The 14,877-nt window shown below is 43.9% G+C and overlaps 1 protein-coding gene across 2 annotated transcripts in view; it reads left to right on the top strand.

The window, feature by feature from the left end:
* SEPTIN1 (septin 1) overlaps positions 1–14,423 on the top strand; it is a 60,697-nt gene extending 46,274 nt beyond the window's left edge. For both annotated transcript variants that reach the window (XM_069244381.1, XM_069244382.1), the window contains exons 9-11: positions 6,553–6,718; positions 7,353–7,443; positions 14,107–14,423. In XM_069244381.1, the coding sequence (XP_069100482.1) occupies positions 6,553–6,718; positions 7,353–7,443; positions 14,107–14,187 (338 nt within the window). In that variant the 3' untranslated portion in view covers positions 14,188–14,423. The remainder of the gene's footprint in view (positions 1–6,552; positions 6,719–7,352; positions 7,444–14,106) is intronic.
* The last annotated feature ends 454 nt before the right edge of the window (positions 14,424–14,877 follow it).

Below are 14,877 nucleotides of genomic sequence, written 5' to 3'. Positions count from 1 at the left end.
GACACTGAATTACCAGCTTAGAGCGGGGAGAGCAGAGCTGGTTTTGGGATCAACGGACTCTTAGAACTCCCTGTATGTGTAGTTCACACTCAGTCTGACTTTAGGTAAGGAGGGTAGCTCTGTGGGCACTGAAGGATGTTACAAATCCCAGAAGACTTTCCTAGTGTTACACTCTGAAACCTCAGAGGCCGGCGGTCCTCACACAGGTACCCGCCCACTGTGGCGGGTGCGCAGCGCTCTTCTGGAAGACGACAGCAGAGGACCAAGGAAGACTTCTAGGAGACCCCATGTGACAGCACTGACTCCAAACTGAACTGGGTTTACAGTTTCAATTGCACCTGCGCTGGTTATAGTTCACAATATTGTATTCACATATATCCTCTGACATAAACATTGAGTCCTTTTTTATAAACATTCTTGTATTTACCCCAATTGGGGGTAAATATTTATAGTGAGTTTTTAGACTACAATATTTATCACAGACAATATACTGACAATGAAGTCTTGGTACAACACCTCAATGCAACAAATTCTGTAATCACATTGAAGCTAGGTTATGGTGGTACTCCTTCTGAATCCACAAACTGCTCCCTTCACAAAAAGCATCCAGTCCTAAGTAACTGTAGGGTTCATCTAATTTTCTAAAGCAGGCATTCGAAGTGACAAGAAAGCATCCAACACAACACTCATTGTCTACCTGTTTAGGAGGGATGCAATTCAAAGTTCTAATGCTGACCTTCAGATCACTATCCTAGAAGGCTCTCTAATAGATCTCAGACCTCCAAACGTATCATGGTAATACCTCTTCACTCGGTGAGCAAGTGCGTATTCGATCAACCCTTTTCATATCCTTCGCATCGGAGGGAGAAGATGCTCAGAAGATCCCAGCTCAACATGTTGAGCCTCATACATACACAAAGAAAAATAAATAAGGAGGCTGTCAAGCCCTTCGTTACTACCTGTCCAAAGGTGCTTATGTACGGTGGAATTATGTGATGAGGAGGAACAAACATCGACCTTTTCTTGAGGCCTGTTTTATTTCACAAATTTGCGTTCTCAATTGTTGTATTAAAAGTATTTCAGTGTTCGATTTTGGAAGAAAGTTCGTATATCAAACTTATTGCCTTCATTATTGATTTTTATTCCTCCTCCTCGAATGATTCCACCAGAAGTAACGCACATTTGAAAAGGCCGTGATTAAATATCTTCCAGCCTCCTTACAGAAGTATAAACAACCGTTTCATACCTTCCATAATTAAGACATGGGGGTTATAAAACCACTAGCGACAGATCCAGACACAATGATAAAATCAGCTGACAAAAGGGGATCTAATGTGTGCCTCCCCTCCACAGACTACTGAACAGAATGTTTGAGAATACATAATGATGGACAGAATTACCAGACTCCACTACAAGATTAACATCCAGAACTAAGCATCTGGCAGAGAAAGGCCTTTCAGAAATCTGGACAAATAAATATGAACCGAAATTCCTCCTGAGGATAAATCCTGCTACCGTGTACGTTTTTAATATACATATCTCACCGGGCATTGCGGCTACCCTGGAAGCGCTTTCCCAATTTACAGATCTATTTCTGAGACCACTTGTGAAGTTCATGCCATCCTTTTTACAGAACATAAAGGATATCTTAAATGTGTTGGATGATTAACTTTGACTCCATTACCAATATCCTCATTAATTTACATTTGGAGGCCCTCTCTACTAGTATTCCACAGAAGGATACCCTTAATACAATAGAACATATTTTACAAGAGGTCCCACTGGGCTCTTATTACTTCAGTTAATTCCATGAAGCATTGTACCACCTTAGGTATTGTGGAGAATGTATTCCAATTCGAAGACTAACTATATCTCAATTGTGCAGAAATCTAGTTTCCTCCTATAACTCCAGTTTCATATAATCCTATGGGAGATCGTGGCACATACATTAACATTTTCCCTAAAGCCCTAACATTATGTGTGAACCCCCATAATACCATGGGTTGTCACTATTTCTGTGGGTCCCATCCTTTAGGATGCATAATAATAAGTCCCTCTCACAAGTGACCTCTGTTCCGTTGGAACAAACCACAGTGTTTGACTTTGTAAGGAAATGCCTCTTTTTGCATGATCACCCCAAATGTTTGAACTGATGCTACTGTTGTTTTTCGACTGAGAGTGCACTGAGGCATTCTAACCAGACCTCAGTGCCAGTGCTCTGACGCCTCTGTCCTAACAGTAAAAAACCCAAATTATTGTTTTTTTCTGCAAAAAGGCTAGTTACTCTATTTGTCGAGTACAGGATTACATTCTGACAACTCAGCAGTGCTAGTTTCTGAATGGGACTACTAAAGTTGGCACTTCACGGTATCAAAATAATAGTCACATTAAGCCTGACTTGAGGCCCATGGCGAATTTAATGTAACTTTTTCGTAAATGCAACTTTTAGAAAGTTAAGGGAGAGCAGTTACCACACTTTTCCATGGGTACCTAGCCCTTAGGTGGCCACACCTCTAGTGTGGGCTAGCAAGCTCCACACACCGAGAGAGGTTCTGCCATCTTGGGAGAGGGCAAAATAGTGCACTCTGGGATAGCTAGATGCAACACATTGCAGTAAGCAGTCATCAGGCGGGGAAGGTCTTATTAGCCCATTGGCTTATAGCAAATGCATCCCGGGGACCACTTTCTGGGAATAAATATGGCACACAGACCTCAGATTACATCTGGACTTGCGAGATGACCGAAGTAGGACTTCCCTGCTATTCCCTGAACCTGGCAAAAGAGGCTGCACCGACCACTGCCTGCAGCTGCTAATTCTTGGGGTAGCAAAGAGAAGCCTATAAATTTGGTACCTGGCTAATGGAAAAGTGACTCCCAAGCCCCAGGCAGAAGAGGTGAAATCCAAGAGTCAGTTGGCTGACTTTCTGTTACAGCACCAGGGCCACAAAAGCTGAAGAAGCCTGTTCTGGCCACTTAGCCACAATTGCTAAATCACTTCTGACCGCCAACGTGAAGTCTGGATGACCAAATCCTGATGCTCAAACGTTGCATCCGAGTCCGCTGGACCTAGCAGAGTCATCGGAATGAAGTTTGGTCAGCCAAGACAGATACTAGCATCCAACAAAGGGAACTGCTGGTTCCACTGTGACCGGAGGCCAGTAGCCAGTGGACTTTTACTGGACCAAGGAGTACTTCAAGGGACGCTGACTACCTGTGGCCAAAGTCACCCCATCTGAACAGTAGACCAAGAAGTAGCCTGAGGAAGACCCCCGTTGATGGCAAAGCATCCTCATCATCTTACAGTATCTTCACGATCATGCATCCTTTGAATTAGGACCACTCTGTTAAAGTCTATGGCGGTATAATACGCCACTTTCCTCACAGGCCTCTTTACCAATATTTGTTTTTTACTTCAGCATTATTTAGTTTCTATCACCTCACAATAATCAATTTCTGCCTACAATTTCCACAAAACCATCACTTCTGTTTCTCTGATAGCACACTGTACTAGTTTAACCTACAAATCCGGACACACGTCATTTTCTGTCTCTGAGCGCGGAGCACACTATTTATAAGAGCTTTATTGAGCTCTCCATTTCTACTGAACCCAGGTACCATTATCATTAGAATAATCACTGTTCCAATTTTTTTTAACAAGGACTTTTGTATACTGGATGTCATGTCCTCTTATCTATTCTGTTTCCTGTAAGCCAACATTTCTAAATACAATGAGGCAATTGTCATTTTTGTCACAAAATATGGTCATAACAGCTATTATATACAACAGCACGTTCCCACCTCATGACAATTAGCTTGAGCGACCCAGCAACTACATACATTGACCAATTAGTTCACTTTATAGATATAGTGGCAACATAAAAGTTCCTAACGTTCAACTTCTGACTATTGACTGGGCTACAAGGGCCAATACATGGCCAGTAGATTCACCTGGTCTTTTTCCAAAAAGCTTACAAAATTAACATGGCATGATTGCACAACACACACTGAATATTTTTAGCAAGAGGTTTGATGAGACAGCATAATTTGTCTATTTACATACATATCACACACTGTACTGATAAAGATGTAGTTATAGGTACAGCTTGATGGTTCCCTTTAGCTTGGTCCCCCCTCCCCTCGGCTTCCAAAAGCATAGGAAGCAGCACTTCCTAAGCCAGAGTAAGAGTTACCTTTCTCTTTGGGTTGATTCTTTCTCTTTTCTTGGTGTGAACTCACTTAAGTAGTCTACAAGAGTATGCGTGCATTGACATTGTTTCACCTTCAACTTTTACATTACCGAAAGAGCATGAAATTCATACATGCAAACTCATTACTGAATATACATGAATGCAGTGGTGACTGGTAATTTTGCGAGGGAGGGGGGCGGCGGAGGAGGAGGTTACACATGCACACCTACACCTCACTCACACCCATTCATTCACACATGCACTCACCCACCTATTCACATCACTTACTAACAAATACATTCATACACTCACACACCAAACATTAAAAAAAATTAAATGTACCTCAAGAGCACAGCTCCGACAGGGAAGCCTCGGAGGTCTCAGCCAATGAAGGAAAGCAGCAGTCCCAATCTCGCCCAGAGTGGGATCAGTCAGTGAGACTGCAGACCTCACCCCACTCTGTGACGAGGTGTCACTGATTGACACTCGGCCCTGGGCACCTCAGGGCTTAAAACTGAAGCACCCAGGTTTAGTATCTGTGCTTGCTCAAATTAATTTATTTTTTCGCCCATTTGGGTGGCAGATACAGAGATGGTTGGTCCTGAAGAAAGTCCGAGGCACCTAATTATTCCCTTATATTAATAAACCTACCCACTGGGGACTTCAGTAAAATTGGCTTGTCCACCTGGAGATAACAATTTCCCGATCCATATTACTCATTGGTTACCCCCATACTAGTTCACAGAGATCCCACAACCATGCAGTGGCTATTGTTTTTTCCCACCTTAAAGCTCTCCTGACTTTTCAGGGTTATATCCCACCTTGTTAAAACTTCTGACCAATATGAGGAGGGTCCCTTTGATGAAGCATGGCACTTCTGGATGGATAGGTGCGCTTCTCTTTTAAGGGTCTCACTTTTCATGGACATTTTACACAAGACTTTGACATCTTTTAAGTCCCTGGGCACCGAACGGTCATGTTACTAACTTGAAGAGTTCCTGGGCAGTTCCTTATATATAAAGATGCACAGACACATGCCTTGTCTGGTCACTCTGACTGCCACCTTGATTTGGGTTTTAATTATGTTGTTTGTACTTTCTCCATTAATGCACACCTTTAACGTGAAAAGTTGACATTGCTTGACTCGACAAATAAAAAATAACAAAACTGGCTAGATACTGCTGCATTAGGATCCAGGTAAAGGTAAGCAAATTTACTCATTGCTCCAGTGCCTCATCCCATGCTATGGCCAAAGCATTTCAACTCTGGCAAAGCTTACAGTAGGGCAATAAATACATCCTATTTGCAATTCCTCTGGCCCAGGAGATGCAAACATTTCATTGACCCATCTCTAGTGAAAACAAACTGTCAAATGTTATGATCATAAGCAGACATTTCACATCTCTTTTTAGCTTTGTGTGCCAGTTGAAATTGCCCATAGCCTGTAAATGTCACCTTAATCACTGCCGCCCAAGACAAGACCTATTTAAGGACTCGTAATATCACAGTACACAAACACTTAGGTAGATAATTCATGTAACTGGACAGTGCAGCCTGCACACCTACTTCACCTTTTATTATGCCATTTGTTACCATTTTGCAAATACCTTTATCAACTTAGTTTTCTGAATTCTTTAACATTTAACATTGGGGCCTTATTACGACCTTGGCGGAGGGGATACTTTGTCACAAACGCGACGTATATCCTGCCTGCTGTTTTACTAGTTCCATAGGATATAATGGAACTTGTAATACAGCGGGTGGGATATCTGTCACGTTTGTGACGGAGTATCCCATCGGCCAAGGGCATAATCAGGCCCTGAGTATTAAATGGTTGTGGTATGTTTAACAGACCTGGAACACTTCTACAAGGCCTAAGAGTCCAAAACCGAGTAAAATAAGAAAATGTGGGTAGATTTACCTACGGCTGCAGCAGAGGTTCTCATTTGCTGATCATGCATCTCAAACGTTTTTCAAATATCTTGTCTTAATGGTCATGCACTAAAAGCAGGCATGGGCGGGAGGCTATTCCCCAAACAGGACATGCAGAGGGAACATGGTTCAGCTTCTGCAAACATCACCAAAAATATAAATTCAGTAATTCTACAAATTTGACAAGAACTGATCCAAAGTAGGTTTAACATTTCCCCTGACAGTGCCAGAATTGGGTGCCTGCTGCTAAAGCCTCAGTGGCTTACAAGAACAGAACCATGTCGTACCCTGCTAGAACTACTCCTAAATAGGATTAAGATGTTTTTCAAGAGAATCAGTTGTAATACCATTTTACTTATGCCAGGGAATGACCCTTTTCTAATGACTATGTCACCACCCTCTCCAATTGTCTCTCTTGCTTTCTCATTCGCAGTCGAAAACGAAGCACACTGTGACTTCCAGAAGCTACGGAACATGTTAATCCAGACACACATGCAGGATCTGAAGGATGTGACCCAAGAGGTGCACTACGAGAACTACCGGGCAGAGTGCATCCAGAGCATGACCCGCATTGGGGCCAAGGAACGGAGTAGCAGAAAGTGAGTGCTGGCCTACCATGGCCTGTAAAGAGGGACTTGAGACACAATTGTGAACAGCGGATATGCTGCAAGGCCCAGCTATGTGCACTTATGGGGGCTCCAAACTGCAATAAAGGCAGCTTCTATGGTTTCAGGCCTTGCTAAGGGAGCACTGGAGGGCTCCAGGCCCAGCAGTGGTAGTTTATCTAGTCTGTGGTGCAGTTACATGGGTAGCTGAGGCAGGAACCACATCTACCCATTTACAGCCTCCACAAGCTGCCTACCAAGCGATAGGCTCTGTCTGTCGACACAAGGCCCAGCTAGATAAAGCAACTGTAGGTCTCTGGCCTAGTGAATGTCAGCTTCTGTGGGATTCAGTCACTTCTTTATAAGGCTTCAGTGGGCCCCCAGTCTAGGAATAGATGTTTAAAAACCTAGTCAGTTTGGGAGGGAACTGCCATCTCCAATGACTATCAGTCTGCAGATTGTTTACTTCTTTCATTCTGTTCAATTGAAGCCCACCTAGATCATGGTTCTTCAGGGCCTGTCCTAACCAGAAAAAATCTTTCTTGGAACCTTAACTGTTTCTTATCAAATTAATGCATTTGGATACTTGAAGTTTACTTCTAATTTTTCTATTCTTCCCTCCTGCCAGTAAACTTTCCCGTCAAAGTACCACAGAACTCTCTCTTCCCCTATTACCTCTTGCCGACACCGAGAAGCTAATCCGTGAGAAGGACGAGGAGGTGAGTTGGAGTGGCATTGAAAACATTCAGGAGCAAATTTACTAAGATCTCACACAACACAGTACAGAAACTATTGTTCCTCTCCTGTGTTGTGTGAAAGGAAGAGAGGAGGACAATGTATATCTACTAAGATAGCATTATTGCTATCTTTCCCTTTAGGCTGCCTTTCACAATAGTGCAAGGGTGCATGTGTGATGTCTAGCATAGATTTTGTTTTGGGAGGCTCCCCTTCCAGTACAAAATACTATGCTTAGATATAATTTACAAGTTGTCTAACTTTGCAGGTGTACTGTACATTAGAGTATACAAACTTAGAAGGTTTGAGAAAGGAAAGGTTTTCTATAATGTTATGCCTGCCTCAAGGACGTGTCATTTTTTAGTAAAAAGTCTTGTCCGCCATTTTTTGTAGAGAGGCCTTTGCATCAACAACTGTGGGTGGTTGCATGGAAAGCCGCAGTTTCTTACCTGTAACTCCAGTGCTCTCGTAGGGGAATCTCCGTTGAAGTAATAAGCATTGACTAGTCCCGCCCGTGTGCGGAGACCACAGATCATTTCTTCACAATATCTCTTCTTAAGTGTAATGTTTGCTGCCTTTCTTCGGGAAGTCCTGCAGAGTTACTTGAGAAAAAATTATCATGCAGCCTACAGGAGTAGGCTACAATGGCCCAATTCTGCATCCCAGAGTCAAAAAACATGCCAAGAGAATTATAAATGTATATAATGTCATGATGTTTTGGTAAAACAGCATAAATGCCTTTTAAAATGAGATGCCTTTAAGGACCCAGAGACCACCAGTATCCCATCATGCGCAGCAGGTGACAGTTGCTTCAGTTCTTTTTGAGGTGATAGTAGAATGTATGTATGGGATACATGTACCTCTGTCCACTCCACTTTTGCTTATGACTTCAATGGAGATTCTCCTATGAGAGAACTGAAGTGACAGGTAAGAAACTGTTCCTTATCTCATAAGGGGATCTCCAATGATATTCATAAGCATTGACTAGAGTAGCAAGCCCATCCCTACAAAAAGTGGCGGGGAAGGCAGAGGAATGAGATTTATAGCCCAATTTAAGCAAACAAATTTCTGAGTGAGGCCTGTCCTACTTGAGCACCTGCTTTAGCATTCGAGTCCAGGCAGTAATGCTTGTTGAATATGTGGACAGATCTCCACGTGGCTGTATTGCAAATTTCCACTATGGGGATATTCCTCATTGAAGCAGCAGTAGCTGTTTTACCTCTAGAGGAGTGAGCTTTTGATCTACCTGTTTATGTCTTGTTAGCTTTTTGATAGCACAACAGGATACAGGAAACTATGCATTAGGAGATGGACTGTTTAGATGTGGCTAACCCTGTATGGACTGACCCATAGTTGATAAACAGTTGGTTTGTTCTGCAGATGTCTTATGAAGGTAGAAAAACTCTCCTCACATCTAGGGAATGAAACATCCTCTCAACTGGCGTAGAGGGATTCTGAAAGATTGTTGGCAACGAGATAGTCTGGTTGCATGGAAACCCGAAAAAACCTTAGGCAGGAATTTTGGGTGAGTCCTTATGACCACTTTGTTAGAGAGGAAGACTGTGCAAGGTTTGTGAGAGCATAGACTTGGATCTCACTAACCCTGCGGGCTGATGTTATTGTTAGCAGGAAAGCTGTTTTCCAAGAAGGATGCCACAGGGAAGCCTTGTATATTGGTTTAAAAGATTCCTGCACAAGTCATGAAAGGACTATGTTAAGCTCTCCAGGAAGTGAAGGATGCCTAATGGGAGGGAAAACCTTTGTCAACCCTTCTAGAAAATCATTTATTACATGGACTTTGGAAAAAAAAAGGTTTGTGAAGGACATTTTCTGTAAGCAGTAAGAGCTATTAGGTTAACCTTTATGGAAGAGAATTGCAGGCCAGATTTAGCCAAGTGTAGCAGGTATGGAAGAATGACTTCTTCATGGCAAGTTCTAAGGTCCACATTCTTGGAGGAACACTAAATGTAAAATCGCTTCCACTTGAAGGCAAATGCGGAACAGGTTGAAGGCTGCTTAGCCTCCTTGAGGATCTCCATGCAGTCTGTGGCAGGTTTAAATGTCCATATTGCACTAGCTCAGAGCCATGCATCCAGATTCAAGGAGGAGAGTTTGTAGTGAACCATTTGGCCTCCAAATTTCATTAGAAGACCTGGTCTGCACAGCAGCTTGAGATGTGGACGCTCTGGCCAGTAAAGCAGGTACGTGAACCACCATTGATGTGGCCACTCTGGAGCTATGAGGATCATCTAGGCTCTTGAGTGGGACAGCTTGGTGGGGACTTCCAGTATCAGGGGAATCAGCAGAAAGGTGTATAGAAATTTGCTGGACCAGTCTATCCATAGGGCATTCCCCAGTGTCCCTGGTTGGAGGTACTTCGAGGCGAAGTTGCAGACTTTTTTGTTTTCTGCAGCAGCGAACAAATCGATGGTTGGAGTGCCCTACAGTTGGAAGATGTTTTGTACAGCTGTGTCATGCAAGACCCGTCCCCGCTTGTAGAGGTAGTACATGGTGGTTGTATTGTCCATCTGAACAAGTAGGGTCTGGGTCATGAAAGACACAGTGCTAGGTGAACTGCGCGGAGCTCAAGGAGACTGACGTGATAGGTAAGCTCTCTCTGAGACCACATACCCTGAATCTGGAGGTGATCCATGTCAGCTTCCCATCCTAGTAGTGATGCATCTGTCACTAAGGTTTGAGAGGGGACCTGTTGGTGGAACAGCATCCCTCACAGGAGATTGGCTAGAGAGCATCACCATTTCAGGGATTGTTTGGCAAGAAGGGACAGCTTGATCTTGTCCTTCCAGTTGTCCATTAGTTGTTCCCACTGGTCCTCGAAGCATTCTTGGAAACGTTGCATGTGGAGGCAAGTGTTTGGAGTGAGGAAGAAGCAGGAGGTCATTGAAGCAAGAAGACAGGACACTGCTCTCACTGTTGGATGAGATACCTTTTTGATAGAGTGACACTTCTGAAGGATCGATATGCATCTCTCCTCCGAAGAGCACACTTTTGCCTGCATGGTGTTGATGAAGGCTCCCAAGTAATGTGAAGTCTGAACCGGAGTGGGACTGGACTTGTTGTGGTTTACATGCAGCCCCACTCGTTGAAGGAGATCCAAGGTCCAGTTGAAATGACATTGGGCTTCTTGAGAAGTTGACGTCTTTTTGAGCCAATCATCTATATATGGGTAGAAGAAGATTCGGTGCTTCCTGAGATGAGCCGCCACTACTGCCATGCACTTTGAGAATGTTCTGGGTGCTAGCTTTAGGCCCAATGGAAGTACTATGTACTGGTAATGGTCCTGCCCCAAAACGAACCTCAAGAACCTTTGATGCTTTCTGGTGATTTGAATTTGAAAGGATGTAACTTGAAGGTTGATGGAGCAAAGCCAATCTCCTTGGTGTAGTTTGGGATAGATTTGATGTAACTCCATCATCTGGAACCTTTCTCGCTGAATCCATTTGTTCGCTAGTTTGAGGTCGAGTGTGGGTCTGAATTCATTCTTGTCTCTCTTTTTCACCAGAAAGTACCTGGAGTAAATGCCTGTTCCACAATGTTTGTAAGGAACGGCTTTCACCACCTTCTTCTGTAAGAGGATGTAGACTTCCAACAGTAGCATTGCGAGATGGCAATTGAATGATTTTGGAGGTGGTGGGCTGATGAACCTGAGACCATACCCAATTTGCGCAATATTCAGAACCCAGGCATCTTGCCTGATGTTTTGCCACTCTGCCAGATAATGAGAAATGCTTCCATCTACCGAAGTGGGTAAGGGAAGAGGGGGAAGGAAGGATTCATGGCTTGGATGTTGTTGCCTATTTACCCCCTTGAGCAGGCTGTTGGTTAGAGCGTCCTCCCGTCTGCTTTTGCAGCTGTTGGTAAGGTCTTTGGTGTTGTTGCTGAGATCAACCTGAGTACCAATGAAAGGTTTGAACCCTATTAGGGTAAAAACTGCATTGGTAGGGTCTGAAAGATTTTCTCTGCTCTTTTGGTTTCTCTAGACCCACCGCTTTAAGGGTTTCCATTTTCATTTGCGCCATCTCATCATCCATGACTTCCGAAGAGAGTGGAACCTGACAGTGGTAGGTTCTGGATCCCTTGCGGAGACTCTGGTTTTAGTGATGTTTAGAGGAGCTACACATCTCCTTAAGGCCACTCCATGACAGTATTCATGTGCGGTTAAAAGGGAAGAATCTGCTGCTGCACGTATTACTTGATTGGAAACTATTGCACCCTTGTTGACTATCTCCATGAAATGCTCTCTTTTTTCTCTGGGAAGATGTTCAGCGAAATGGTGGATGGAGTCCCAGAGGGCTCTGTCACATCTTCTCAAGGGAGTGGTAGCAGTGGCTGCCTTCATGGATGCTGCAGCAGATTTGCAGACTTTGTTGCCTGCCGAGTCCAGCTTCTTGCTTTCCTTATCAGAAGGAACCGATGAAGACAGAGAAGTGGAGTGGTGCATTTTGGCTGCTAGAATAACCAGAGTCTGGAGGAGGATCAGCATGGAGAAACAGAGGATCTTGATCCGGAGGCCAGTATTTCTTCTGAAGCCTCGACGGAGCAGGCTTAACTGATGCCGGTGTTAAAAAGGGCTCCATGGCAGGTTCTGGGAGGCGAGGGACTAGTGGCAGTAGTGGTCTTGAGACTGTCTGTTGGTGTAATGTCTTGAGTATTACAGATGTGGTGTTGGTACCGACATCTGATATTAAGTTTGGTCATCCCTCGTACCAGTTCCTCTTGAAAGGTTGCAATGTCGCCCACAGGGGAGAGACGAGGCAGTGGTGAGTCCGAGAATGTTGGAGAATATCCTTGAGTTGACGTGAAGGAAGAATCTCTAGATCTATGATGAGACCTTGTGCAAGTCCTGGACCATGATCTGGAGCAGCGTGACCTATGATGCTGTTGAAAGTGACACAAAGATGTATATGAGCACCTGGAACTCTGATGACGCTGGTGATGGTGAGAGAGGTGGCGCATTCAGGAGTGCGACCAGTTCCTTGGTATCGGAGTCTCCCCAGGTGGAATTGGTACTGCAGAAAGAGGCGCTACAGGTGAAGGTGGTGGTGGAGGAGTTGATATTGTTTGCAGTGGTGGTGCAGAAGGCAATGTCAGTGGTCATAGCAGTGACGGAGCTGGTGGAGGTGATGGAGACAGAGACGAAGGTGACACTACAATGGGAGAAAGCGAATACATTCTCAAATATCGAGAATCTGTAGATAAACAGATATTTCTCCTCTTCTTCCTTATCTCCTGGTGACTTTTTGATATCGAAAAAGTCCTCAACATCCACATTCTACTGTGATGCCTTGACGTTGATCTGCTCCTCGACGTTAACCTCTGCCAGTGCCTCGACGCACTCCTTCCTGACATTGAGACACTCCGCAGCCTGTCTCGACTTCGGACGATGTTGCTTACCGACTTCAACCCAGCTCTTGACGTCGAACAGGTAGGATCCATACCTTTCCTCGACATTGATCCTCTCGACATCAACCAGGACCACACTTTTCTGCCAGGAAAAAACTGAAAAATGCACGGAGAGATGAAAACAGTTGAATTAAGGTGTTGTCACCAAATATTATTTGAAACTTTTGATGTGAAAAAGCCTAAAATTACCAAGCTCAATACTCCAGGGTCCTGTTATCAGGAACTAGAAAGGAAAACTGAATTTAACTTATATACTGACAGCCTATGGGGCTACACTGTCCTGCTGTAGTTCATTCCTCTGCTCCTTCATAAAAGCGTTTGTGAAAAGCATTCATGCTGTTTTACCAAAACATCACAACATTACATACATATATATTTCTCCTGGCCCCTTTTTTTACTCTAAGAGGAAGAATTGTAGCCTACTCCTATAGGCTGCATATTAATTTTCTCTCTTAAGTGATTGCAGGCCTTCCCGAAGAAAGGCGAACATTACACTTAAGAAGAGATATTGTGAAGAAATGCTCTGGGGTCCCCGCTCGTGGGTGGGACTATTCAGTGCTTACGCCTATCAATGGAGATCCTCTACGAGAGAAAGCTTATTTACCACTCATGGTACACTGCATCATCACAGAGTGCTAATTTGCATTCCTCTAGGACTCCTTTCCAGAGCAAACACACATTTGCGCTGAAAAGGAAATCCCAATGCATTTTCACCAGTTTGCATCACTTTGTATGACACTGCGTTGGTGCAAAGGCCTGATAATCTGGCCCTCAGTGAGAGGGAGCAGAGTCCAGCCTTACACTGTCATTTCCTTTCTGAGCAGACAGATTAGGGGTCAGCAGAGAAAAGCCTTACAGACTCCAGAACTGACCATGGTCCCCTAATTCCTCTGAAAGCCCCTGGGAAATGTAGCAATGCTTCTCGTGTGTATATTACAAATCTGTTTCTCTCACTGGGCAACATGGCATGAATGGCTTAGATGCTAAGAAGTCATTACCACAGACATCCAAGTGGATGTTGTTCAGGGCAAATATTTCATGGAAATACGCATTATTCCTTAACCCAACAGTGCCATGCCTGTCAGGTGAGAGAGAGAAACGTCTGTAACCAGAAATTCCCTGGGATAGTATGTGTGTGACAGAGAGAGAGAAGCTGTACATCAGCCTAGAGGACGGATGTGGAAGGAAGCATCACCTGACACTACTCCTGCTATCTCTTGCAGCTCCGACGCATGCAGGAAATGCTGCACAAGATGCAGCAGCAGATGCAGCAAAATCAAGGCGATCTTTCAGACACACTGTAAGCACCTGACTGACAGCAGACCCAGAGTCAGAAATGTTTGAAGAAACCACCCGCCTCATCACTCACTCATTCTCCCTACCCCGAACGCCTTTATTTGCATTGTATGATTATGAGTTTTTTTAATTAAAGATGGAAGCTATGCGAAATGGCCGTTCACAGGTTCACTCTTCATATTGAGTTTCAGGTAAAGGATATTGCTCATATTGCTTCTCAATTAAATGTCAGTGTAAAATTCCATTGAGTTGCTGCTGTTAAGTTATGTTATTTCTGTTTTACTAAGCAAATTGTATTGCCATTACTGGACTCTTAGGGTTAATCTCAGTGACAGGATGATCAATGTGAGGTGCATTACTCCAATGAGGGAAAACCAATGAATGCCCAAAAAAGAAAATAGCTTCTGTTGCTAGGGAGGCAGGACGAGGGATAACAGTCCAACACTGAATTGACTCTCAAATTCGCTCTTTCACTTGAGAAAAAGCCTGAAATCTCATCTTTTCAAGAAACACATCATTCACCACATCATTTACAGCAAGTAGAATCACCAGGCTCCTTATCTCTGGGTAGCTCGCGAAGAGCTCTCTTATGACTAATTACTGTTACTCCAAATTGATTCCTGTACATATTACAACACTCCAGTCTAGTTGTAACCATTTCCCCCTGCTGGGGCACTATGAACACCCCTGTACACAAT

Source organism: Pleurodeles waltl, chromosome 7 (assembly GCF_031143425.1).
Source record: "Pleurodeles waltl isolate 20211129_DDA chromosome 7, aPleWal1.hap1.20221129, whole genome shotgun sequence".
Taxonomy (NCBI): Eukaryota; Metazoa; Chordata; class Amphibia; order Caudata; family Salamandridae; genus Pleurodeles; species Pleurodeles waltl.
This window is presented reverse-complemented; position numbering and strand designations above follow the sequence as displayed.